This window comes from Camelus dromedarius, chromosome 11, assembly GCF_036321535.1.
Source record: "Camelus dromedarius isolate mCamDro1 chromosome 11, mCamDro1.pat, whole genome shotgun sequence".
In the NCBI taxonomy this organism is placed as follows: domain Eukaryota; kingdom Metazoa; phylum Chordata; class Mammalia; order Artiodactyla; family Camelidae; genus Camelus; species Camelus dromedarius.
The window spans coordinates 12,790,937-12,818,103 of NC_087446.1; the positions used below are offsets into that span (position 1 = coordinate 12,790,937).

Consider the following 27,167-nt stretch of genomic DNA (forward strand, 5'->3'; position numbering starts at 1 on the left):
GTGACTTCCTTATTCCTGTTGCCTCCTGCCTAGAAAAGTCCTTCCTTTGTCCACCTCCTTGGAGCACCTTTCTATCTGCTAGGTTGGATGCTGCTCCATTCATGGGTCATTAAATAAAGACAATAAGATCTTTAAAATTGACACAATTGAACTTTAGTTTTTAACAGTAGGGAAAGAGGAGGGCTCAACAGTGTGGCGGGAAGAGAAAGAAAGGTCATAGGTGGCGGCAGCACAAGCTTGCTTCCCAAATCTGCTTAGAGCTGGCCTCAGGGAACAATGAACCATAGTTTTGCCGAAAATTATGAGAAAAAATTTGCAAAATTCTACATTTTTTTAGAGGGCTTCTTTTTACTTTCCTAAATCTGTCCACACTCTTCTCTTTAAGATACTTGGAAACTGTGGCGTCTGCCTTCAGCAAATATACTTAAACTCCCCCACATTCACACATCTCTCCAAAACCAAATACATTATCAGATTTAATAAAATTATTCATGAACTATACATGTTTTACTGCAGGCCCCAGCCCATTTATTTAAAGCTCATAGCACACAGGGACAGATTGTTATGTTAAAACCACTGAACAGAGACCGGCTTGTATACTAAACGTGTCAGTTTCATCAGATTATAATCTTCGAGAAAATTTCGGATAAAATTTATCTTATTCCTGAAGGCTTGCTTGTCTCAAAATAGCCTAACGCAGCACCTGCTCATGGTATATGCTCAGTAAATACTTGTTAAAATACATTTAACTCTGATAGTCATAATTAAATAATAAACAATTTTATAATTAAATAAACCACTCTTCAAGGTGGAGGGGAAGAAGAGAATAGTTTTATGACTATTGGGAAGTTTGCTGTGGTATAAGAGCAAGGTAAAATGCAAATTACCTCCAAACACACACACACACACGGACACAGACACATACAGAGACACAGAGACACACAGACACACACAGACACACAGACGCACACACAGACACACACACACACACACACACACACACACACACACACACCCTATTTAAACCAACCAGAAACTATAATCTCTTTACTTTCTCACTCTCTTGGGCTTATTAATTATGTCTGAAAATTTGAAAAGGCTACCATTAAAAGATACAAATAATTGAGAGTTCTCATGAAAGTAACTTCAAGACCGGAGCATAAAGAGATCAGAACAGTGATCTACTTATTTCTCCAATATGGATGGTTTTTAAAATGCACTCACCCCATTTGGATTGTTGACCCCAGAAACGAGGGTATGCAGTAGTCAGCAGCTGCCAGCGTGTACGGCGGTCGAGCGGCAGAATCATCCCAGTAAATGTCCTTCTTCATCTTGGGTAAGCTCATGTGCATTTCATCCACGGCTAAAAGGGACACCTAAAACCACCGTTACCGTATTAGAATAATTCACATGTGAATTGTATAAAGGAAGAGAGTAAGTTCCAGTGCGTGGATGGGGTTTGGAGTGAGGTAGAACACAGTCTGAATGAGTGAATGTACAACTGTCTACAGTTCATATTTGCTATAACCAGGGCTGCTACAGTGAGTTGTACATGGCACTTACTGCACGAGACCACTTGGCAATGGGGGTCAGTGGGGCCATAAGACTGCCCAGACTAGGTTTGTCAAACCCCATGCCCCACAGTGGAGGTGCATCTTATCAGAAGCAGGAAAGACACCTTTTTCTTCTTTGCTCAAAGTTACCTTACTGTCTAGTGGCTATTCTGACAGCAACCACGTAATCCTAATGTTACAAGGAGTTGAAGATTTCCATACCCCTTTCATTGATCCAATAAGTACGTTTCTTCTTCTCTTTCTTCTTCTTCTTCTTCTTCTTTTTTAATGGCAGTACTGGGGATTGAACCCAGGACCTCATGCATGCTAAGCATGAGCTGTACCCTCCCCACAAGACACATTTATTCTTGATATCATTTCTTATGTGCCCTGAATTTTTATTTGTTTACAAAAGTCTATCAACAAGCCTATACCACTCGGGGTTATAGTGGTCTCTCCTCTTGACTTTGACAAAATGATGCGTGAATAAATTATTAATCCTCTGGGAATCCCATTTTTACACAAAGTGAGTGACGTGGGCGTTACGCTTCCTCCTTAACTGGCTGACAGTGTGATTGTTGGAGGTCATCTAGAGGTCATGACTTGCCCAGTGAGCTGTGAGCTGGACCAGGGCAATCAGAGGCTCCTCTCCGCCATCTTTGGAACATCCATTCCACCTACCGTTCCCGTAGTGGGAGCCGCTTTAAGGACACAACCTTGAGAGAGTAATGTGTTTTGAGACTATCTGGACTGAATACCTAACTGAACCCCAGTAAGGCCTCTGTATCAATTTTTGAGATCCTGGTGGGTAGGTGTGGAGTTCTGTTCATCTCACATCCACCCAAGACAAGCCTCTTAAGTAGGCTCCCTTGCTTATTAAACCTCCCACCTACCAATCTGGAATGGTCTGCCTTTTTCTTTGGTCTCTCCTTGCCCTCTGTGTACGGGGCCAGTTCGTGAACAGACAGTGATGTATGGTGAAGTGTTTGACCCTGTTTAAGAGCTAAGCAAGGGCTTGAAACCAATAAACAAGTTGAAGGCCTTTCTCAGTCTGTGATTCTCAGAGAAGAGAATGGTCTGAGGAGAGTCTTGCCTAAAATGAAAATTCTCTTATGCTGCTTCTTCATGAAAAACCTCTCTGGAATAATGCCTCGGGGTAAAGGCCCCATGGGGTCCATTTGGTGCAGTTCAAGATTTGAGACATAGGCTAGTGTGACCCATGTTCCCAGTATCCGGCTGCTGGACATCTGAGTGTAGGGACCTACATGACATGAGCTTGGGAACTCGCACTGGATTGTGTCTGGCTGCTGTTTTATGTCACTGTTAACCTTTTTAGGTGACAATAGGAAACAGAATAAAGAATGAATTAAAATATTATTCTGTACTGAGATGGAAGAAGCTATGTGAGGCTAATAAAGAAACTTACAAAGAAAACTGGCTTGAAATTCTACTTCAAAGGGTCTAAATTTCACTAGCACTGAGATCCAGGACCTGTGAGGTTCCAAAAGGACCTTGACACAACGTACTTAATAGCCAAACTTCCTTCATCTGAGGCTGAAGCCCTCAAGTTCAGGGGGCTGCAGTTAGGGCCTGTTTAGATTCAAAACATCACATGTGATTTATTATTAATGTTCGTAAAGGAAAGAAAAGCTCCTCTCACCTGCAGGTTTCTGTCAATGCACCAGTTAGTTTCAAAATCATCATCATCTTCTCCAAAAGGGTTGATGAGCTGCTCTGCTACCTGCAACAGAGAACAAAGGATAGGTCTGCCATGGGGCTCGTGAGGACCGAGAATGGAGGTTGAAGACGGTTCCTGTTTCACTCTCTGCTTTCTCTCGTAACAGGAAGCCAGGAGGGGAGTCGGCTGTTCTGCAGACACAGGTATTTGCGAGCAAGCGAGGCGGGACTGTGAGACCGCTAATTGCACACCCGCATAGGCCCGCTCTCCCACGGCTCTGCCTGTGCCGCCGGCCCCAGCTGGGAGAAGCTCCGTACTGCTTAGGGGCCAAATGATTGCTTCTCAGGTACGAATCAAGCCAGTGAACATCGAAGGAGCACTGACGACATGCTACGCACTGTGCTAGACAGTTTGAGGGGTACATAATCTGTGCTCTTTTAAAAAAAATTTTTTTATTGAAGTGTAGTTGATGTACAGTGTTAGTTTCAAGCATATTGCAAAGTGATTCAGTTGTACATATACATACATACATATTTTCTTTTCAGATTATTTTCCATTATATATTATTACAGGAAACTAAATATAGTTCCCTGTGCTATATACAGTAGGTCCTTGTTTATCTATTTTATATATAGTAATGTGTGTCTATTAATCCTTAACCCCTAATTTATCCCTCCCCGCCCTTTCCCCTTTGATAACCATGGTTTGTTTTCTATGTCCATGAGTCTGTTTGGGTTTGTAAATAGAATTTGTATCTTTTTTTTTTTTTTTAAGATTCCACATGTAAGTAACATCATATGATATTTGTCTCATAGCCTCTGCTCTTCAAGAATTTACAGAGGCCCAGGTGACCAGATAACATGTAAACACAGGGAATGTTAAACAGCAAAGAAAGACTTAAATTATAATTAAAGAAAATAATACAAGGAGATTCACAATTATTGGACACGACTGCTAAACAAATGAGTCAGAGAGCGACTAAGTCATAAAGCTGGAATTTGTCTTACTTAGTTTTACCTTAAAGGACTTACTGCCATCTAGTAAATTACTCAGAAGTTACATAGCTTCCTGTATCTTCCAATAGTTGGTCAACATTAGATGGTCTTACCATGTTCCTGAACTGAGTAGCCTTCTTGATGAGAGATTTATATGCCAAGTATGACTCACCTATTATTCTCCGTTTTGATTAATTACTTTTACTTTTTATTATCTGGACACGTGTGTGTGCGTGATTTTACACTGGGCCTAGACGCGAAAGACGTTCAAGTGTATAAAATAAAGTCACCATCGATTAGCTGAGCTCCTAGATTCTGAGACTATTTGGTAGAAAACCTACCTGTGTGTCTTTTTAGGATTTAAGTCTCACCACTTAGAGCAGTTGTGTTCAACCTTGGCCGAATGTCAAAGTCACCTGGGGAGCTTTTAAAGAAAATTGATGGCTGGGTCCCTCCCCTAAAGACTCTGATTGAATGGGTGTGAGGTGGAGCCCAGGCATCAGAATTGGGTGAAGCTCCCAGGAGGGTTTAATGTGCGGCCAGCGTTGAGAACCACTGACTCAGAGGAGTACGTGCCCCTTGTTGTGAGGGACAGCCCATGGCGGGGCCGGGGCCCCGTGTCAGTCAGCCTCACAGTGATGTCCACGTCCACGTCCTTCACTGCACGTTCCAAGGGGCTGTCTACCCTTTCCTGCCGGCGGTTTTCCTTAAATTAAATGGGCCACTGGATGGGTCCTGAAAATACTTTTGTCATATCCAGAAGTTCACTTTTATGGAGTCAGTCTTGAATATCATATCAGAGTCCACATTTAACTACCAAAATGATACCCATGTCTCTGAGTTGACTATGTCACAGAAATACCCTCTACTCACTGGGAGGCCCCATCAGCAACTACTGAGTAATACACTGTCCATAAGATTAAGATGGGTTTTCTGTACTTTGAAAAGCTTTATAAATATTACAATGGTTAAGACAAAACAGCTGTTTAGAAATTGAGATACAGAGCACTGGGTGGGAAAGCTCTCTTCTCTTAGGACGGCCTACCTCTTAATGGAGCTAAGACTGTCTTCCCATACTTTGCCTTCAAGGAAAGGAAAAGAATGTTAATGTTTTAGAGAGCACTTCGGAAGGCAGGAGCTGCTAACTGTTCCTTCCAGGCTGGCCGAACACCTCATTCACATGGACACAAAGTGAAGGGCAAAAAGCTCATCACAACTCAGGGGAAAGGACAATGAAAGACCAGCATGGCTGAGTGTTTGGGCCAATTGTGGTGATTTTCCGTTTATAAAAGTAGAGTCTACTTTTTTTTTTTCTCTAATGGGAAATGAGAGCTGTTGGTCTCTCTTGCTTTTTCTCCATCTCAAATGGGTAAAAATAATTGAGTCACTGTCCTCTGGCTAAAAATGGTTTTGCCATTTGTAAAACACATGCCTCTACTCTTTGGAGCATAATTTGAAATGCTAACATATAAATTTTTCCTGGTTAAGATTCAAACCCATGAAAGTAAAGGCATCTGCAGGGAAGACGCTGCCACAACCTGGAAGGCCTGGACCATGCCAGTGGCAGGTGGCTACTGGGAAGGTCAAAAATCTGAAAATTCTGTTTTGGTAAAGTTATCTTCCAACTGTCCTTAGATTTCCATTAACTTGGTGAAGCCACTGTCTCTGATCGTTTTCTATCACGTACGAAAGAGCGGGAAGATTCAGGCATTTGATATTTACATATACATCTAAGGAGGGGTGGGTGGGGGAGATGGTGGTGGGAAAAAATGAGATTCTACCCTGATGACTGGACTAGCTGTTTTCAATACTCTGGCCTGTTTTTAATTTCATGGCAAATCAAACTCCATCATTAATCCTGGTCTTTCTGACTTTATTTATTCTTTTTTTTTTCCCCCAGTGACTTTCTGATTTTATTCTGATGAATTTTTTTAATTGAAATACAATTGATTTACAATGTTGTGTCAATTTCTGGTGTACAGCATAGTGATTCCATTATACATAAATATATTCTTTTTCACTAGAGATTATTGCAAGATATTGAATGTAGTTCCCTGGGCTATACATTAGGACCTTGTTGTTCATCTATTTTATATATAGTCATTTGTATCTGCTAATCTCAAGCTCCTAATTTATCCCTCCCTACCCTTTCCTCTTTGGTAACCATAAGTTTGTTTTCTATGTCTGTGAGTCTCTTTCTGTTTTATAAATAAGTTCATTTGTATCATTTTTTTTTTAGGTCCCACATGTAAGTCATATCACATGGTATTTGTCTTTGTCTGACTTATTTCACTTAGTATGATCATCTTTAGGTCAATCCATGTTGCTGCAAATGGCATTATTTCATTCTTTTTTATGGCTGTGTAGTATTCCATCATATCTCTCCCCCCCATAGATAGATAGATAGATAGATAGATAGATAGATAGATAGATATAGATATCCGCCACATCTTCTTTACCCAGTCATCTGTTAATGGACATTTAAGTTGCTTCCACATCTTGGCTATTGTAAATAGTGCTGCTATGAGCATTGGGGTACATATATCTTTTCATATTAGAGTTTTCCAGGTATATGCCCAGGAGTCGGATTGCTAGATCATATGGTAACTCTATTTTTAGTTTTTAAAGGAATCACCATACTGTTTTCCATAGTGGCTGCACCAAATTACTTTTCCAACAACAATGTAGGAGGGTTCCCTTTTCTCCACGTCCTTTCCAGCATTTATTATTGTTCGTGGACTTCTGATGAATTCTTTTGAGTCTCAGTTCTGGTTTTGAAAATGGGATACATTTAAAGTTGTGGGACAGCTAGTGGGATTTCAGGAAATAGAAGCTATTTACAGAGGTGAGCAGAACTAAGATAATAATATAGTCCTAATACTTAAGTCTGAGATACAAGGATTCCTATTTACTCTCTTTTACTCTTCCTAGTTGCTTTTTGTGGCATAAATATCAATGCAGTTACAGTTATTACCTTAATTACATCATCGTAATCCTAATGGGAGCGCACAAAGACTTAAAACAATCAATAGCCCTAAAAGACTGTTCTGGTAATGTCTTTGCGTAAATGAGCTGCTTCAGACTGTCCCACAGTACTCACCACATCCCTGTCACTTTAATCCCCAGTTGAAAAGTGATAACATCTCTGAACTAATAAATGTTAAATCTACCTTTGACTCATGAATGAGAGATTCAGTTAGGGATCAGTGTGCAGAGTTTGGAACATGATGAAGATTACAGAGCAGGTCTCAGACACGGAGACTGTCGGCTACCTTGAGCCATCCTGCGTAGAAGAAGAACTGTAGGAGAGTAAAGACCGGGATGTAGAGGTCCAAGTCATGCCCCGCGTAGCCTTTGGTGGGATCCAAAAACTGGCGTCCAATCAGGCACGCCAAGAAGAAGGTATAGACAGCCAGTGTGACAACCTGAAACAGAGAAACCCGAGTGAGAGCCCAGAGCTGGCTGCCCACAGCAAGCAAAGCGGGCAAGGAGAAAGGAAAGTCACGTGCCAAGTGTTCAATACCTGCGTGTAAACCAGCGGAATCCCAACCCAGTCATAACCAAATAAGAGGCTGCACCACGAGCGATACCGGTTCATTTCCTGAGCCAGAAACAGAGAAAACACGGGTGACTAAAATGAGGGGTGTAGTCATAAATATTTACTGACTCAGAATGTGGCCATACCTTTTAGGAATATGCCTGTAAAATGGTGGTTCTGAAGGCCACCCCAAGAGGAACATTTTGAAAATCATGGGCTACCAACATCATTCAGCAATGTGCAAAAAAAAAAAGAGTAGAGTTGGACATTTTTAAATATTAAGATAAATCAGAACTGTATAGAAATATCCCCTATTCTACTGAATCCATAATTTCCAACATATATATTGGTCCAAAGTGGTGGTGGAAAGGCAGTGGTTAATATTTTAAATAAGCCACTTCTAGCCATTTTGGTAAATTATGTGGAAAGCAGATTATTTTTTGATTCTCTATCTCTTTCAAAAACATGCTTACTATAGATCTTAGAAAAAAGAGCTAAATACATCCTTAACCTTTCCCCCAACAAATGAAGACTTTAGAATGCTGATATCAACAGAAAATGTATCTCTGGAGCAGGAAGTACTGGGACCCATTGATTTTTTTTTTCCTCTATTGAACACAAGTTATTATTTAAGACTGGGCAAAAGAGTATATGTTAATCTGGGAGCTATTTTTAAAAAATTTTTTAGGAAGGAGGTAATTAGGTTTATTTATTTAATGGAAGTCCTGGGGATTGAAGCCAGGACCTCATGCATGCTAGGCAAGTACCCTACCACTGAGCTATACCCTCCCCCAACTGGGGAGCTATTTTTAAATCATTCACTCCTTTTAGCCTAATCCAGGCAGAGGGCTGTCATGGCACAAATCTACCCAGCTCTTCTATATATTTGTTTCTCAAATGAATTCAGGGTTCTTTCATTTAGTGAAAACACAGTTTGGTTTCCAGGAGCGTCTGGAAAGCTGAATTAACCCTGGGAGATTCCAGTTTGGGGGAACTGACTGGGGAGGTTTATTTCTACTCGAGATTTCTTTCTCGGATTCTGGAGTTAGGGATGGCAGAGCCGCCTTGTGGGTGCCAGATCCTTCAGAGTCCTGGGTAGGCAGTGATGATCAATCAAGGAACACTTTCTTACACAGCCTATCACAAAGCCTAATTCGGCTTAAAACAGAGCCTCTAAGCAGCCAATTAACCTGAGTTAACCTGTGTACCCTTGCCCTCCCGCATGGTGAGGGTTCTGATACCCACCCAGTCTTTCCGGTTCCTTTGGAACCAGGATTGAACAAAGCAGACTTGTCCAGGTCCAACCTGTTGCATCCCGGTCCCTGCTGGTCTCTGATCTTTTACTGACAGTTTACGATGTACTTACAGTCATCAGTGACTGCAGATCAACACTGTCTCTGATTCTGCCTTCTTTCCGGGCTTTAGCTGCGAGATTTCCAAACCAGATGAATGGAACCCAATATTTCAGATGAGGAGATTTGAGGTGGTCGAATAATTTTCTCTCATCTGCTGTCATAAAACCTTTACACAAAATAAAAATAGTTAGAAATAGCTAGAAATAGTTAGAAATAGTTAGAAACTACAGATGTAGTTTAGCATTAATATGTTTCCATAAATATTTCAGCATCTACTATGTGATCATATAATGGGGGATATTAAAGAAGAATAAAATAAAGGTTCCTGCCTCAAGTAGTTTATGCTTGTTTTAGAGATAAGGAATTTGTACTCACGAGAACCCCCACACACACCCCCACCCACCCACCCACACACAAAGTTATACATCAGTATACAAGGCAATGCATATGAGCAGTCCCTAACAGAAGCGGCCAGTAGGAAGTGAGGCGACATTAAATGTGGACTAGAACATCTGGGGAAGATTTCTTCAGGTTTTGGCTTATTCATCTAAAATTGGAAATAAGCATACTCTGAATTGATAGGATTAGAAGTAAAAAGGTGATAATGTACAAAGCACTTAGTATAGTGTGAAGTTGTGAATCACACTTTTCCTCCTGACCCCTCCCTTCAGAGTCTTAATTAACCAGGTCCTCTTCAGCCATTCTTGCCTTGATTCCTTCCTTTTCCTGCCCTAGGGTTTCTCCTCTTCCAGGCTCCACTGTGATGCTCTTTCTTGCCTTGGATTATGGTCACATTAGACATAAATGTTTCCCCCGCTAAGACCCTTTGGAAGGGCAAAGAGCATATTATCTTCATAGACCCCACTGCATTTTGCATACACCTTAAAAGTGCTTCTTTGATTTTGTGAGCCTCTGTGTGTGTGTCTGTGTGTGTGTGTGTCTGTGTGTGTGTGTGTGTGTGTGTGTGTGTGTATTTGCTTGAGCTTGCTGTGACCTCTCTGAACCTCCGTTTTCTCATGTATTAAAGAGAGATGATAATATCTACTTCACTGGGAAATTGTAGAATTACCTGAGATGAGGGATACATGTCAAGAGGTTAACACAATGCTTAGCACACACTTAGCACTCAGTCAGTGCCAAGGCATAATCTATTATGTGAAACTTTAGTTATTCACCACCCTGGCAACCTGCACACCAAGAAAAGAAGAGTTTTGAACAACAGGAGAGGAGAAATAAGGTGGCAGGTTTATTTAATAAACATTTATTAAATGTCTGCTATGTACCAGGGTTTGTTCCTATAAAGATGTAGTTTAAAAGCTTACAGTTTACACTTGACTTTTTTTTTTTTTTTTAAGTTGCTGGATGGGATGAGGGTATAGCTCAGTGACCGAGTGCATGCTCTGGTGCCTCCTTTAAACAATAAACAAACAAACAAACAAACCTAATTATCCTCCTCCCCCCCACCTCAAAAAAAGAGGATTAAAATTTTTTGATTTAGTGATTCAAATGGTACAAAAATCCAAAAGGGCCAAAGGAATTTTAATGGGGAAAGTGAGTCTCATTTTCCCAACCAGTTTCCCTCCCTGAAGGAAACCGCTACAACCAGGTTATTGTGTGTCTTTCCAGGGAAATATCACAGATTTCATACAGGCCAAGTTTTTAAAAACAGAAATGGCTTTATATTCCATCCATATCTGCCATTTGCTTCTATTTTTCAAGTTACATCTTAGAGATCTGTTTTGGTTAATACATAGAGAGCAGCAGCATTCTTTTTAATGGCTGCATTCTACCTAGCCATGTACAATATTTTATATAACTAGTCCTCTTCTGAATAGACTTTTAAGTTGTCTAATTTTTTTGCTATTAAAAATAATGCTGCACAACATGGATGGACCTAAAAATGATCATATTAAGTGACGTAAATCAGAGAAAGACAAATATTATTTGATACCACTTATGTGCGGAATCTTAAAAAATATGACACAAATGAACTTATTTACAAAACAGAAATAGATTCACAGACATAGAAAACAAACTATGGTGACCAAAGGGGAAAGGTGGGGGGATGGATAAATTAGGAGTTTGGAAAAACAGATACACATTATTATATGTAAAATAGATAAACAGCAAGGACCTACTGTATAGCACAGGGAACCATATACAGTTTCTTGTAATAAGCTATAATGGAAAAGAATCTGAAAAAAATATGTATGCATTTGTGTAACTGAATCACTTTGCTGTACACCTGAAACTAACATTATAAATCAACAATGCTTCAATAAAAAATAAAATAAATAAGCCCTTTAAAATGCTGCAAAAGGGGAGGAGGGTGTAGCTCAAGTGGTAGGGTGCATTCTTAGAATACAAAGGTCCTGGGTTCAATCCCCAGTCCTTCCTCTAAAAATACATACATAAGTGAACGTAACTACCCTCCGCCCCTAAAATAAATTAATTAAATTAAAAAAAAAATAAAATGCTGCAATGTGCAGTCCTTGTACTTACCCCATTGACTTTTTATTTTAAGGAGACATTTACATGTTAATTATGATTTAGTATAAATAATGTTTTCTGAATTAAAGCTTATTTCTAAAACTGACTTTTGCTATATATGAATTTTGAGTTACTTTTGATTCAGAAATACAATCTGCTTATGAAATTCTGATCACACCTTCAGATGAAAATCAACTTTTTTGTTTGTTTGTGGGGAGGTAATTAGGTTTACTTATTTATTTTTAGAGGAGCGACTGGAGATTGAACCCGGGACCTTGTGCACGCTAAGCATACATTCTACCACTCGAGCTATGCTCTCCCCGCCAAAACCAACTTTTACCCTAATGTGACACAGTTTGTATCTATTGGTAATCAGTTTATGAATTTGGTTTTCCTGCTTAACGTAACCCTCCCTCCTCACCATGCAGACTGAATTTTTTTTTGCAGGGGGAAGGTAATTAGGTCTGTTTCTTTGGTTTTTCAGTGGCGGTACTGGAGATTGAACCCAGGACCCCATGCGTGCTAAGCATGTGCTCTACCACTTGAGCTATACCCTTCCCCCCAGACTGAGTTATATTTATGTGATGTTGCTATGACAGGAAAGAATTCAAAGTGAGACTTGCCCGTTTTGATAGTCACTGATCCACAGAGCTTTGGAGTCACCTAGACCTTCGATGTGATCCAGGCCAGTGTATTGAGAATAGGGTCCACAGGTCATGGGCGTCTGAATCACCTGTGACGCCCATTATATATGGAGAGGGCGGGGCTCCACCCTTACCTGCTGAACCAGACTCAGTAGAGCAGTTCTCCACCCGGTGTTGAACCTTAGAGTCTCATGCGGATACTTTTAAAAAATACCAGTGCATTTATTTGCCTTATCCCCAGAGATCCTGATTCGTTTGGTCTAGAGTGAGGTCCAGGCATAAGCACGCCTTTAAATCTTCCTGGGTGATTTAATGGAATTGGGTCCAGACAGTTGCATGCTTACCAAGTTCTGCAGGAAATTCTAATGTACAGCAGTGTTTGAAAATCACTGCCTCACTAAATGAAGATTCTGTTTATTCAGTCTTTGAAATAAACAGAGTATCAACTACAAAGCCAATATTTACCAACAAGAGACTAGTTTTAGATAATACCCAGGTTATCTGGGAAGGGAATTGGACTCTCTCTGGCGGTCAGAAATAAGAATGAGCCTGAGAATTCTTGTCTTCTTCCTCAGTTCCTTTCATAGTTGCTGCCTGATCCAGATAATCTGTTTTTTTTTTTTTTTAAGACCCACACCGTGATTACATCTTATCACAAGAAGTTAATAGATGAACTTGACCTGTCTTGGCTCTTTGCTTAAAGACTTGCTGCCGTGGTTCTACCTTTTTCTGGAAGCCTGTTTTCAGACATTTCATGCCAATTGTCTAGCAGTTATATTCTTGGGATTTATAGTGCAATTTAAAAAAAATGACCCCATTTATATACTGGCTGCAATCTCTGTCATTTGACCAAAGAATAACTCTACCTCTGGTTATTTTTTATTCAGGAGTATGGATCAGATTGTGCTGGCAGGTCCTTTCTTGGCTTCTCAGTGGAAAGCAAATGTGCAGAGTGAGGGTTCATTTAATGCAAACACTAAAACCAGAGTTAGGTCCGCCCCTGCCTCATGTGGCACACCCACTGACGGGAAGGGGACGTGGAGAGCTAGGAAAGCAGGTGATTTCCAGTGTTCAGCCCAGACGTACTGAGGACTGGGCTAGGTGCTGTGAAAGATGAACCAGACATGAATGTGTCCGCCGAGAGTGTTTAGGCTGAATAATGTTTATTTCCCACAGGGTTGCACATCTTATCCAAAGTAGCCCCATCTTTGGAAGCTGAATTATCGGTCCATTGAAAGAAAAGTCTAGATGGTCGGTCACATCAATTCAAGGGGCATTTGTTATGAAATGGAATGTTATCGCCGTCAGCACTTCAGGTCATTCTAACCGCAGACCAACGATCTTTTTCAGAATGTGGTCATTATCCTCATCTCTAAAGCTATGCTAACCACAGGTGTTGATCTGCTACAGTTTGGCCCTACTATCAGCTGGCTGGTCCTCGCGTGACCCGGCCTCCATCACATGTCTGTCTTCATGCCCCGCTCCCTCAGACCCTGGCCACACCCCTGACATCACTGTTTTATCTTGCCATTACATCTGCCTTGAATGTCTTGCTATCTCTTTTCCTTCTGGCTTTCTGGCTGGTTCAGCTCTGCTCAGCAATTTTCATATTGCTTATCCCAAAGAACCTTCCTTAGTATTTCAAACCAGAGTAAAAAAAAAAATATATATATATATATATATATAAACGCACATATACATATATGTTTGTATTTACTTGTGACTTGAATTGTGGTTTGATAGAGTAGGATCTGCTACTTTAAGGGAAAATTTTATGGCCTTCAAACCAAAGGACCGCTGAAGTCCATTGATAAACAATATTCTGGGAATCACAGATTCGGTTGAAGCTGAGGCAGGTTGTTGTTTTTTTTTTTTTTTTTTTTTTTTGCCTTTAAAGCAGAGCGTGCACATGAGACTCTATTAGCAGAAGAACTGAAAGCTCTGTGTCTCAAAACTTTCAGGCAGAATGGGTTTATTGCCCATTCTTTCTGAAAGAGAAAGCTGTGCATTCAGCATCTGAGCCCTTCTCAGAGAGATGACTCGCTCAGGAACATTGCAGCGAGCCTGGCTCATTTTCTCGCCGTGCTTTTCAAGTGAATGGAATGAAGCCACCAGATTCAACTACAGCTGTTCTTTAAGTTCAGTGTAGAAGTTTAGAAATCTCTGTCAACTGGGAAAATGAAGGAGAGGCAAAACGAGAGTGAGAGAGAAATGGAATCAATATTGTGAAGGCATTGGGTATTTTCAGGCAGTATTCAGACTTTTTTTTTTTTTTTTTTTTTACCATGAAACCCAGTAAGATATATAGTTGTAGTTCCCGAAACAATTATTGGCTCTTCTGCATGACGTGTTCTCTGATATTTGCTGTTCTGTTCCATTCCATTCCGTAAAAGATGCTGGCTGAAAGCCATTACAATGATTTAAGAACCTAATAATAAGTTACAACTCACAGTTTGAAAAGCTGGAAATAGGATATGGTTGAGTAAAATCAGTTTCTGGGGTAGCAACGCTGAACGGAGACCAAGAAGCTCCTCTGTTTTCCTAATGTGAGCAAAACATCTCTAGTCAGCCATATTCCCGTCTCTAAATTAGCATCCTATTTGCCTTCTACACAGGATGCACAGGAAGTATCATTCATAAAATCTGTGCTGTCAACTCCTCGCCTGTCCAGGTGGCCCAGAATTTGATTTGCTTTGGGTAAACATGTTTGAGGCAATTTTGCAGATAAAGTTGGAAGAGTTAATAGATACACTCTGGTGCAGTGGTTCCTAGACTTTGCTGCATGCTGGAAAGGTCTGGGGAGCCTTAAAAACTCCTGATACCCAGGTTGCTGTGTGTGCCTACTGCATCCTAACGTCTGGGGGTGTGAGCCAGACATCAGTACTTTTAAAAATTGAAGTATAGTTAATTTACCATGTTGTATTAGTTTCTGGCATATAACAAAGTGATCCAGTTATATGTATATATATATATGTGTGTGTGTGTGTATATGAATGAAATCTTTTTCAGATTCTTTTCCATTATAGTTTGTTATAAGATAATGAATATAGTTCCCTGTGCGATATAGTAGGACCTTGTTGTTTATCTATTTTATATGTAGTAGTTTGTATCTGCTAAATCCAAACTCCTAATTTATCCCCCCCCATCCTGCCTTCCCCCTCTGGTAACCATAGATTTGTTCTCTATGTCTGTGAGTCTGTTTCTGTTTCATAAATAAGTTCATTTGTATCATATTTTAGATTCCACATATAAGTGATATCACATGATGATATTTGTCTTTCTCTGTCTGACTTAGATTACTTAGTATGATAATTTCTAGGTCCATCCATGTTGCTGCAAATGGCATTTTCATTCTTTTTGATGGCTGAGTAGTATTCCATCACACACACACACACACACACACACACACACACACACACACACACCCCTCACAACTTCTTTATCCAGTCATCTGTCGATGGACGTTTAGGTTGTTTCTATGTCTTGGCTATTGTAAATAGTGCTGCTATGAACACTGAGGTGCATGTATCTTTTTGAATTAGAATTTTCTCCAGATATATGCCCAAGAATGGGATTGCTGGATCAGATGGTAACTTTATTTGTAGTTTTTTAAGGACCCTCTATACTGTCCTCCATAGTGGCTGCACCAATTTGCATCCCACCAACAGTGTAGGAGGGGTCCCTTTTCTTCACAGCCTTTCCAGCATTTATTGTTTGTAAACTTTTGATTATGGCCATTCTGACCTGTGTGAGGTGATACTTCACTGTAGTTTTGATTTGCATTTCTCTAATAATTAGTGATGTTGAGCATCTTTTCATGTACTCATTGGCCCATATATCAGTATTTTTAAAAGATTCCTAGCAATTTCAACTTGTAACAAAGTTGGGGACAACTGCCCTCGTGCACAGAGTCACACAGCAATCTGGCCTCTTTAGTCTTCTTGGTCTGTGTCAAACATAATTCTTCTGGGGAGCTTGTTTAAAAGTGGACTTCTAGGTCCTAAGCCCCAGAGATTCACATGTCATGGACTGTCTGGGAATCTGCAATTTAAACCAGCATCCCTGATAATTCAATGAATGTGGTGGTCTATGATCATACTTAGAGAAATATTGATTGGCACATCTTGATTTAACTCCTAAAACAGAGCTGTGGGGAGCCTTCAAATACTGGGCTGAGACTGCCCATCCATGGTGTTAATTCAAGGAGGGTGTTTCTACTGTGCAGTTTCTCTGCTGTGTAGAGCCAGCATGCATAGGTGAATCAAATTTCTCTCCAAGGGTGATGTTCCATCTGTTTTGGGCTCATCGTGTGAGACTATAGACTCAGCCTGTAAAAGTTCAGCCAACAGAGAAAGACTGGTACAGCCATGAATGCCACCGTCCCCTTGATCATCTCTCCTGGAACACAGAGCAGTGGGGGATTTCAGAGAGACCAAGGAGTCCCACAGCCACAGAAAGAGGCAGGGAAAAACTTGAACGGCTGACCACAGGGCAGAATGTCAATATTAGACAAAATCCATTGGATTTGACTTAGGGAGAGAAGATCACAGATAAGTGATCTAAGTGTGGGGCTAGCCTTCCCGCCAGAGCATCCAAAGTTAGAACTTTTCTCTCAACAGCCCCTTGGCAACTGGGCTTGCTTGGTTATGCCTGTTAGCCTAAAACTCCTGATGGGGTCTTCACAGGCTCTCTCTCGTCATAGCGGAAGCTCAAGGAACTTCATGTTAAGATTCCAGGCCTTTAAGAAAACAAAACAGTGCCCTTGTCTCCAATTTTACTGTCTTTTAACCACTCCTACAGGCTACCAAGCACAGAAGGAAACTGTTTTAGAGCGATAGGAATGCAATGGAGTGATGTGAAGTCCAGCCATAAATACGTTTGTGCTTGTCTCTCAAAATGATTCATGGGAGAAAAGATTTGTAGTGATTTTTCCTGATCCTTGAGGACAGGGATGGTATCCACTCTTGCTTTTAGCCGTATACTGTATACACTCAATAAATCTTTGTTAAATCAGCAAAGGCATGACAGACTTAGCAACAGATTTAGTAATGTTTCTTTTAGAGGAACGTATATAATTTCCCATTACCTATTTTTGTGCTTCTGGTGCAGAATTTTGTAGGGAAAGATTTTCTTCTCTTGATCACTGTAAAACCCCAGAAAAAAAAGTTTTGACTCAGTCTCATACCATGACGTAAGCACCCAATTAAGGCCATTACTTGAATTGGCAAAGGTCTGGAACTGTGCACCTGACCGGATTTAGACTGAGACATCTTCCAGGAAAGGTGATTGAAATGACTGGAATTTTCCAGAGCAGGTTTGTAGCCAAGAGGGAAAATGACAGAGACTCCTTGGTTGCAGCTCCTTGAATAAATATAACTGTTTGATAACAGACCAGTTTGGAGAATTTTCAGCATAATAGACATTATTCTGCATTCAGTTGTTATATTTCTAGTTTCATGGGAGCATAAACAGAGAACTTTCAATTTTTAATATGAGAAATTTAGCCTATAACATCAAAGCATGTGTATTTCCCAGAGAAATGGTACTTTAATTTCCTAGAATAATGTAACTTGACCGTCCAACTTAAAGCAAGGAACGTTCAGGGACCAGCAGATGAGTGACCTAGCTCCCAGCTCTAGTCAAACAATTGCCAGATGCTTCAAAAGGAGGTGCTGGTCTTCATTCTCTCTGCCCTCTCACTCATTTCCTCCTGGCCAGCCCTGAATCTGGGGGGCAAGGGTCCTTCCCAAAGCAAAACAAAGAGGTTGGAGGGAAACTCCCATTGCCTTAAAGCCCACTGTTTCTCAGAGTGTGATCCAGAGACCGCCCCCCTCCGCCTCAAAATCTCCAGGAACTTGTTAAATACACTCATTCCTGGACCCCACCCTAACCCTGCTGAATCGGACTCTGGGGCTGGTGTCTTGGGATCTGCGTTTGGAGCAATATTGATTTTTTTTTCTTTTGGGGGGAGATAATTAATTAGATTTTTATTTATTTAGTAGAGGTACTGGGATTGAACCCAGGAGCTTCTGCATGCTAAGCGTGGGCTGTACCACTGAGCTATACCCTCCCCCCTGAGCAATATTGATTTTTAACCATCTCTAATGGGCACTGAAGTTTGAGAACATGTCATTTCCCTGACAGGTGGTTTTATGGAGGGAAGTCACCTGACACAAGGTTTTTGGTGCCTTCAACATTGCCTCCTGCCTTTGCCCCCACTCCTTTGGGGCCCCTGGGCTTTACTTACTAGCCCTCTCTGCCCTCAGGCAGAGCAGGTGCACTGGCTCTGGGCTCAGGGCATCTGCCAAATATTTCCCGCCATCCCTGAACTCCCTGTTCTTCCCAGAAACCTTGGCACTGGCAGAGGACAGTCAGAGACTGGTGGAGGCATGTGCCCAGCTGGGAGAGCCTAGACACTGACCCCACGTGCAGACTGAGTCAGCCTTCTCTGTTGGGGAAAGGAGCGGGAAGGCCGGTCAGTCCGGGCCGCCGGTCAACAGAGAGGGTGCCCACCCACGTGGGCGGCCATCGGGCAGCCAGGAAGGACCCGGACTCCGAAGCATGTCCCCCAGCTTGCTCAGGCAGTGGCTCAGAACCTTTGCTCCACCACGTAATATGCAAATCTTGCTTTCCTGCGGGCAAGCAGATCCACTACTCTTCTGCCTTTCCTTTTAGGAATATAAGAGATTAACTGCGTTAATCAGTGCCGGCCCCAGAGGGCACTTGCAAAGGCTTTAGCCCCGCCCCCTGTCTCCCTCAGTTCTCTTCCTCCTTCAGACCCGCCGCACAAACCGCCCAAAAAACTGAAGCGAGAACGATGCTTCTTGAATTAGTCCAGGCAGGTCTAACTCAAGTCTTCTAGATGGTAGCTCTGATCAGACGGCTCCCCGAAGCCGCCCTCCCATTCTGGAGCCTCCAGCACGGTCAAAACCTTGAATTCACCCCCTTTTCTTAACAGTCGCAACTTTAAAAAATATTAGTAACGAATTATTTGATGGATGCCAAAGCCTTTTTATCCCAGGGGTGAGAAAAAGGGTTAGAAAAACAAGCATCTCAGAAAAGACTCAGTACTTCTCAAACTTCAGTGTATTAAAAAAAGCAATGTCAGAGCATGTTTAAAAGCAGGTTTCCTAGGCCTTACACACAACAGTTCTGATTCAGTAGGTCAGCGGTGGGGCCCAGGAGTATGCATTTTAAATAAACAACTCAAGTTATTTGAGATGTAAAGGGTCTGTGGGTCTGTGGGTCTGCGGATCACACTTCGAGACACACATGCTCGTTTCAATGCGCATCAAGGAGAGATGCTTTCCATATGCCCTTGGAATAGCTGGGGGTGTTGGTAGTTGGGGAGAGAGAAGTATTCCAGTGTTCCAAATGCCTTGGAAAGGGGGAAAGGGTGGATGCAAGTACCTGACAGGCATTTGTCAAAGTTTGACAAGGAGTGAGACTTGATATTATGAAAAATGCTCCTTAAGGAAACGAGTTCACGGCGTTCTCCCATTCATCGCACAGTTTCTACTTCCTGCTTAGACCTGAGCACAACTCAGGCCTCGTTGAGCCCAGGTCTGACCAGAGGCCCCAGAGGCCTCTCCATCGCCAGCCGACCCTGGCTGCCTCCCGGCCTGCTTTCCACGTGGAGGTGACGCTGAGAGGATGAGACTCCCTCTGAGAGTTGGGCCTGGAGTCCGATTCCTGTCAGAATGCGCTCTCTTCTTTCCAAGGATGCGTCAGGACTAGAGAAATGTCCCCTTTATTCAGCCAAGTAAACCTCAGCCCTCACTCATCCATTTGGAATGGGCCAAACCTTTGTCATTTGTTTTCAGCACTTTATTCAGAGGTCAGAATTCTTACTGCATTTGATTTCTTTAGACATCGGGGTGAGAAAGTTAAGTTATCAGTTGGCATTTTCAAGTTGGTCATTCTGAATCCGTACTCAACCGTTAAATTTCAAGGAGGTGTGGCAGTTCATTTTTTTTTTAAAGTTCCAGCTGGTTTTATATCATAATATACCTGTGCATTTGTGAGGCTATTTGTCCTCTTCATCTGAATCCTTAACCAACTCTTTCCATCCCATTACTTTCTCAATACCCCTAATAACATCCTCCACACTCCTCCTTTCGTAGTTCCACCATGACTTTCCCAGCCTCCTGGTCACAGCAGTTGAAGAAGACCTGGAATGTCGTATCAAATGGGTCTTCTAACGTGACCAAAGGGCTATGTGTGCCATTGGACTAGATGATTTCATTATTAACCGCAAGAACCCATGTCACACCATGTGCCAGGTGCCGCTCCAAACACTGCAAGTATTAACTTATTTAATCCTCACAACAAGCCCATGGGAAGTGTATGAGATAGATGCTGTTATAAATCACTATAAACTCATTTCATGGGTGAGGAAATTGAAGCGTAGAAGGACTAAGTAACTCAGACAAGGTCATGGGGCAAGTAAGTGGTAGAGTAAGGATGTGAACTCTTACTCTGGCTTTTTAATCCCTGTTTATATCACCCATCCAAGAAGGCAAAACCAAATCAAACAAAAGCCCCCCCAAACCTCCAAAAACAAACAAAAAGTGTTTTTCTCAAAAAATCTATTTTCTACTGTATGACATGGGGAACTACAGTCAATTTCTCGTAATAATGGAAAAGAATCTGAAAAAATATATATACATATGTATATGTATAACTGAATCGCTTTGCTGTACATCTAAAACTAACACTGTATATCAACCACACTTCAATACAAAATACAATTAAAAACAGAAGCCACCCCCCAAAAAAAATCTATTTTCAAGGACATTTTAGAAAAGAAGACTGGATATTGCAACCTAACTTGAGACTGTACTCAGTATAAAGGCAGGATCATCTCATGGTTCCGGTATTTTCTGCTATTTGTTGATACATTCCTACAAACTCTCAGATCTGTCAACAACAGGAATGGAAATGTTGGCTCTCTAACTAATGACCAATGTGATCCAGGGCAGGTCGTAACCTCTCTGAAATCTCTCTTTTTTTTTTTTTTTTTTTGAGGTCCCAATGAAATAATATTTATGAAAGTACATAAACTGTAAAGTGCTAGGAAATTAAGGTAACATTACAGATGGCTTCAATAAATAATGATCATAATTATTATATTTACCTAAAGACCATGTGACTGTCCCCGACTTCATTTGAGGTTGACTGCCGCTTCCTTTGCTCCACCCCCAAAGTAAACTTCCTGAGGGCAGGAACCATGTCTTATTCATTTTTGCCTCTTAAGACTGTTTCTGGCACGTGGCAAGTAATCAGTAAATGTTTCTTGAATGAATGAATGAATGAATGCATAAATAAAAGGAATTTTCAAAGGAACTCTGAAGGTTCTCACAGGGGCTGAGTGGAGCCCCGTGGAAGGAAAAGCCATTCACAGTACCTGCTTCCACCACATGGTCCATCGTCGGGAACCGCTTGTACACAGCCGTGCTCACGGAGCGGAAGATGAGCAGGGACGTGAGGTTGACGTAGCGCATCAGCGTCCTCCTGAGCAGGCGGCCGTGCTCGTCGCTCCCGTGGACACTGCTGGAGATGAGGAACATCAGCCTGTCCGGCCAGGGCAGGTTCACAAACTGGTTCCACCATCGGTTCACTACGAGAGTGACATAAAACCCTGTAGAGTAACAGGAAACTGTAAAGCAGTTTCTTCCTGCAGACACATTGTCGACACTGATGCTTTTAGCAGATTTTTAGCCTTTTTAGGGATGGGGGCGGGGGCGGGTGGTAAAAATATATCGTTATCCATATCTAATGGTTTTGCCCTCCAGAAAAAAAAAAAAAATGTAATTTGTGCCTGGCAATGCCGTAGCACCCAGTAAGTGGCTATTAGAACTCAAATATTGATGGCAAAAATGGAGCGTTAGTCAAGAGAAAGCTTAATTGTCCAAGAGCAGATTATTACCTCAGACTTGTTTGGTGTTAATTTAGCGAAAGCCACCCTGAAGGTCAACCTTAAGGATGATTCTGGTTTGTACTGCAAGCACTGGCTTTTCAGGCATGCCTCTCAGCTTGGAAACACTCCCATGCAGAGTCATCGGTGTCATCGTAACGGAGACAGCTGTGTGGCTGCATTCTGCGTGTGACCTATACTTACCAAGCACAAAGGTTACTGGAATTTGTTCAGCATATCTGTCACAGTAAATTGATAATTTTTCAAAGTAACGTTTTTGGGCTCCTGTAAGTAAGAATCTGGAGCAAAAATAAAATGCACAGCCCTTTACGATATTATACTTCTGCACCTGCTTTGCAAGTGACATTCAGTGCAAACAATTAAGCACAAATAATCTCAATTTTTTTTTTTAAGGAGCGATAACTTTTTCTTTTCTACCAAAGCTGATGTATTTCAAAAGCTTTTTAATGGCTGAATGTTTTAAGTACTAACGTTTTTAGTACTTAAGTGTTATTGGCCATTAGACAATGAGACATATTGACCATTTGATTTTTAAATACTTTATGTTTTTAAATTTTTATATGATTAATGTATTGGATTTGGAGCAAGATACCTCACAAAAAGAGTTCATTTTTCAATTATTCATCAGATGTACTTTAAAAAAAAAAGAGCATCTTAATTAAGTGGATTACACTTATTAAGTAATTATTAAATAATAACCCTGGATTTGACATTTTGATCTTACTTCCTCCTGAATACACTGCTTAGCACATGCTTGATTACACATGTTGTGCTTCGAGGGATGTTATGACTGTTTATTTTAAAGCCTACAATTATTTAAAATATAAAACAACACAGACTTGACAATTAGAAGTTAAATTTTTATTATTATATTTGATGGGTTTATATTTCTATAATATAAATATTAAATTTATATTATAGATCTGATGCAAACCCATTTCTGGTATTGTTAAACATAAATCCATTTAATGGAGCTATTATTGATATTTATGTGGCGAGGAGGAGATTCAGACTCAGAAGAAATGTCTCAAGGCATGTTAATAATAATGATTAAAATCCTGAAAGAGAAGCAACACAGATGAATTCGTGTAAACAAATGGATGCAGCTGTTCCAAGGGAGGAAGGATCCCTTGGAAACACTCATTATAACATGTGTCAGAGGACTTTGGGTCAGCAGAGCTTTGATGAAGGAAGCAGAGGGATACTGGACAGTGAGCCACCAAACAGACTGCAGATGAAGACCTGGGAGCTGGTGCTGACCGAGGTGTGTGGGGTGCTGAGTGAGCTTGGAGTTCCTGCCTCAGCTTCGGAGGAGATGTCAGAAATTCTGAAGTCAGGAAAAGCTGACAAGAGAGGCATCACCTGGTGGACAGGCCTAGCAAGGTGATGCTGATGACACATTACAGTTGGAATGGTTGCTGGTACTCAAATAGAAACAGTCAGAGAGGATTTAATGTGGAGAGCACAGACCGTAGTGTCTGACCACGCTAAGTTTGAATCCCAAAACCTGCCACTTACAGATTTGGATTTTGAGTATATTTTTAAATCCCTCTCATTTGTAAATGGGGATAACAGTATCTATGTATCAGGGGATGTTATGAGAATTAAAATATGTACTACATTCAAAATCACTTAGCATACGGTATCATCCTTAATCAAAAATAAAGTGGTTGTTAGTATTAATAGTTGTCCAAAGAAAAATATATTTAGCTAATAGACACAAAAATTTTACAGAAAGCGATTATTTTGTCTAATCCATCCCCAAATCAAAAGAGATATAATCAAATTAATGAATTCTGGTTCGGTCTTACGACTTTTTGCTAAGTCTAGCTATTTGCTTGTAACAGGATTAAAGACTTGGGGTCATTGGTAGACATGAGAATAAAACTATGTCTGTACATGTCCACAGGTGTGTCTGCCTTCCTTGACAAATCCAGCCTGTTGTTCGTGGTAGACCTTTGATCAAGATATAAGGATCTATTTTAACAAGATTTACATTTGAACTTTAAAAAATGAAAAGTGACTTGAACTAATGCTTATTGTTATAAATGTAAGCACTCTTTAGTCTTTAGAAAAAATGTATGTATACAATTTTGTGGGGTATAAATAAGATGTTGGAACCAAAGTTAAGGCCCCATGGAGCATTTCTGGTTACGACCAACTGCTCTAAGAGTTTTCTATTCTGAGCAGCAGTAGCAGCAGTAAATTCACATCAGTAAAAATAAACTAATGAGACAATTATCCTGAAACGTCATGTGTCTTCCACCACTTCACAGTCTGGAGGATTAAATGACACATAAATAGTCCAAATAATATCATATGGAGAAGATATATCTAAAAATTATGAGGTTTTTAATAAAAAATTTCCCTTTAAATATATTTTGCCAATATGTATACCAATATATACATTTGTTTGGAGTGATAGTTTTGATACGTATTTTACTTCTGGTCATTATCAGCCAGCCAAATTAATGTCCCTCTTCTTCCCATGGGGTCCTGTGGCTGCAAGGAAGAAAGCCGGTGACAGCAATGGTACCCAAATTTGTTCACTGTACGCAGAAGGAAAAGCACAAACTGATGTGCACAGAACAGGTGGAAATACAGCCTCAAAAACCTTTAGCTTTTCTCTTTTAAGTTTTAACTTCTCCCAGAGAAGAAATGTATGCAATCATTATTAATAATTTAAAAAACTCATAGAGCTTCCCATTTATAATACTGATAAAATTTTATTGACTATAATTTTTAGTCATAAAAGTATTTCTTGGGCATAATGTTGCTCAAATGTCCTGTCAATCTGACAGGCATAGCTTGTGATGTTATAAAGAATAAAGATCTTCTTTTGTTCATATAATATGCCTGAACTCAGAAGATATAAAGAAAATAAATTAATTTTCAGGCCTTTTCTTTCACTGAGCTATTGGTAAGTTGGGGGGGGTGGGCACCATCTTGGATAAGATTTTGTCATTCCAGGAAAAAAGAAGGAACATTCCCTGAGGTACACCATTCACAAACATGTTCAGTATGTAGGCAGTCGCTACAAGTTGTCAAATCACCAACTCAAACTATGAATGACATAGTTGAGAGAGAGGCACAAATAATTATTTGTCTGTGGACTTTTGCCTTCAAAACCATCACTTAGTGAGGGTCTACGGATAAATCTTCCATCTTATGCCTACAGCAAAATTCTGGAAGCATGACTAATACCAATTAGCACCAATCATTGTGACCAATAAGAGTCTATTTGACATTGTAAAAATGGTTAGGTGTGGATTAAAGTGCCCTGTCCCAGGGAGAAGAAGGCAACAGAGGATCATGCAGAGGAGGAGGTCACATAATGCAAAAGTCAGTGGCAACTGAAAGGCTTGGATTTTTGAGACTGTATTCTTATACGATATTTGTTGGCCATTTAAGGACACATGCAAAGGAAAGTACCTGTATGTCAAACTTATTGCTGTGTAAAGAACAGCAAAAACAATAAATTCTCTGTACAGCAGTTTGTAGATGCTGCCTCTCCACTTGAGGAGTAACCTATGAAATCCAAAAAAAGTCGCATTTGCTACTTTACTGGAGTAAGTGACAGTCATCTTGGATAGTTTATTTTTTCTAGAAGAGCAAGAAGACAAAAAAGAAAAAAAAAACAAGTAAAAAGCAATGTTTAGGACGGAACATAGATCGGTATCTCAAAAGAAACCCTCACCAGCAACCAGTCAGCCATCTCTACTTTTTGCCTTTCTCAGCTTGAACAGTTTGGAATTTGAACAGTTTGGGATTTGCATCTCAGTGCTAAATCTTTTAGTAGAAAAGGTGGGGGGGGGGGTGTCTTGAAAAAGTAGTATTAGAAATCTTAAGCTTACTTTAATTTCTAAATATTATTTTCAGATTGTATAGCCATTACTCAATAAATATTTGAAAAAAAACACATGAGCTATATGGTCTATGTCACAAGGCCCTCTGTCATATGTTTTCTTATTCCATGGGAAGATTTAAGGTATTGAGCTGCTGTATTAATTGGCATTTTCAAAAGCAGTGGCCAAACTTGTTTGGGTCTTTATTTGCTAAAGTATATAAAGAGGTATTTATTTCACCCTTAGATCTCCTAGAAGAAAGTTATGGCTCTCTTCTTGGAAATCAGGAGATATTGTTGGAAAGAAGCAAGCCCCTTGTGGGGATTTAATTGATGCGTTACTTTGGGTGGTTTTAATTTAAGTGTCTCTCTGCTAGAGCTCCAAGTGCATAGTTAGCACTCCACGCACCTCTAAAGGTAGACAAAACATGGGGCCACAGTGATACTGAGAAAGGTGCATTTTCCCACTGAGAAGTCGCATGTAACGTGCTTAGGGATGGGTCACTTTCTAGTTGGAGCTGAAAAAAAAAAAACTGAGGCCATTATTTAGGATTCTTTCCACCTGGATCTGTTCCATGGATGTGGATAGGACAAGAACTGGACCCCAAAGCCTAGTTTTCAGTGAGTTCTCTGGAATTCCATTGCTTTTCACCAAGACATTGGTAAACATTCAGGTTTTCAGAAGACGCCCCAAAGCTAATCTTTGTTTGAAATCCCGTTCCACAGCTGTCTAACACTGAGCGTACGCAGAGAAAATGAACTTCCTTCGGAAACTTTGGGGTTCAGAAGGGTCTATGAGGAGAGACTTACAGAGATACTTAGACTGAAATTATGGAGTTTTTTGGCAGAACTGTGCTAGACATAGGTAATAAATCCTCTAGATTTATTCCATAAAGTAGCCCACAGCACGCATTTTATCATAAACAAGGAAAATTTCTGTCTTTATTCAGAGGCAGGGAAACGATCCAACTCTCATTTGCTTAGTTTCCCTAAAAAAGTGAAACTCTGGAGCTATGTTCACTTTTTTTTTTTTTTTTTTTGTCATCACCAGACTAAGCCTTTAACATGACTGATTTTAATAAAGAAACCAGGACTTTGGGGCGAAAGTAAGTGGCATTACGAAAGGATGGGTT

The 27,167-nt window shown here is 40.6% G+C and overlaps 1 protein-coding gene across 1 annotated transcript in view; it reads right to left on the minus strand.

Annotated features, from left to right (window-relative positions):
- BEST3 (bestrophin 3) overlaps positions 1-25,877 on the minus strand; it is a 38,421-nt gene extending 12,544 nt beyond the window's left edge. Inside the window, exons 1-8 of the mRNA XM_031463133.2 lie at positions 25,623-25,877; positions 22,374-22,468; positions 21,660-21,893; positions 9,131-9,285; positions 7,750-7,827; positions 7,499-7,651; positions 3,214-3,294; positions 1,225-1,376 (exon numbers count right to left, since the gene is read on the minus strand). Of these exons, the coding sequence (XP_031318993.1) occupies positions 1,225-1,376; positions 3,214-3,294; positions 7,499-7,651; positions 7,750-7,827; positions 9,131-9,285; positions 21,660-21,893; positions 22,374-22,468; positions 25,623-25,774 (1,100 nt within the window). The 5' untranslated portion in view covers positions 25,775-25,877. The remainder of the gene's footprint in view (positions 1-1,224; positions 1,377-3,213; positions 3,295-7,498; positions 7,652-7,749; positions 7,828-9,130; positions 9,286-21,659; positions 21,894-22,373; positions 22,469-25,622) is intronic.
- Positions 25,878-27,167: the final 1,290 nt, after the last annotated feature.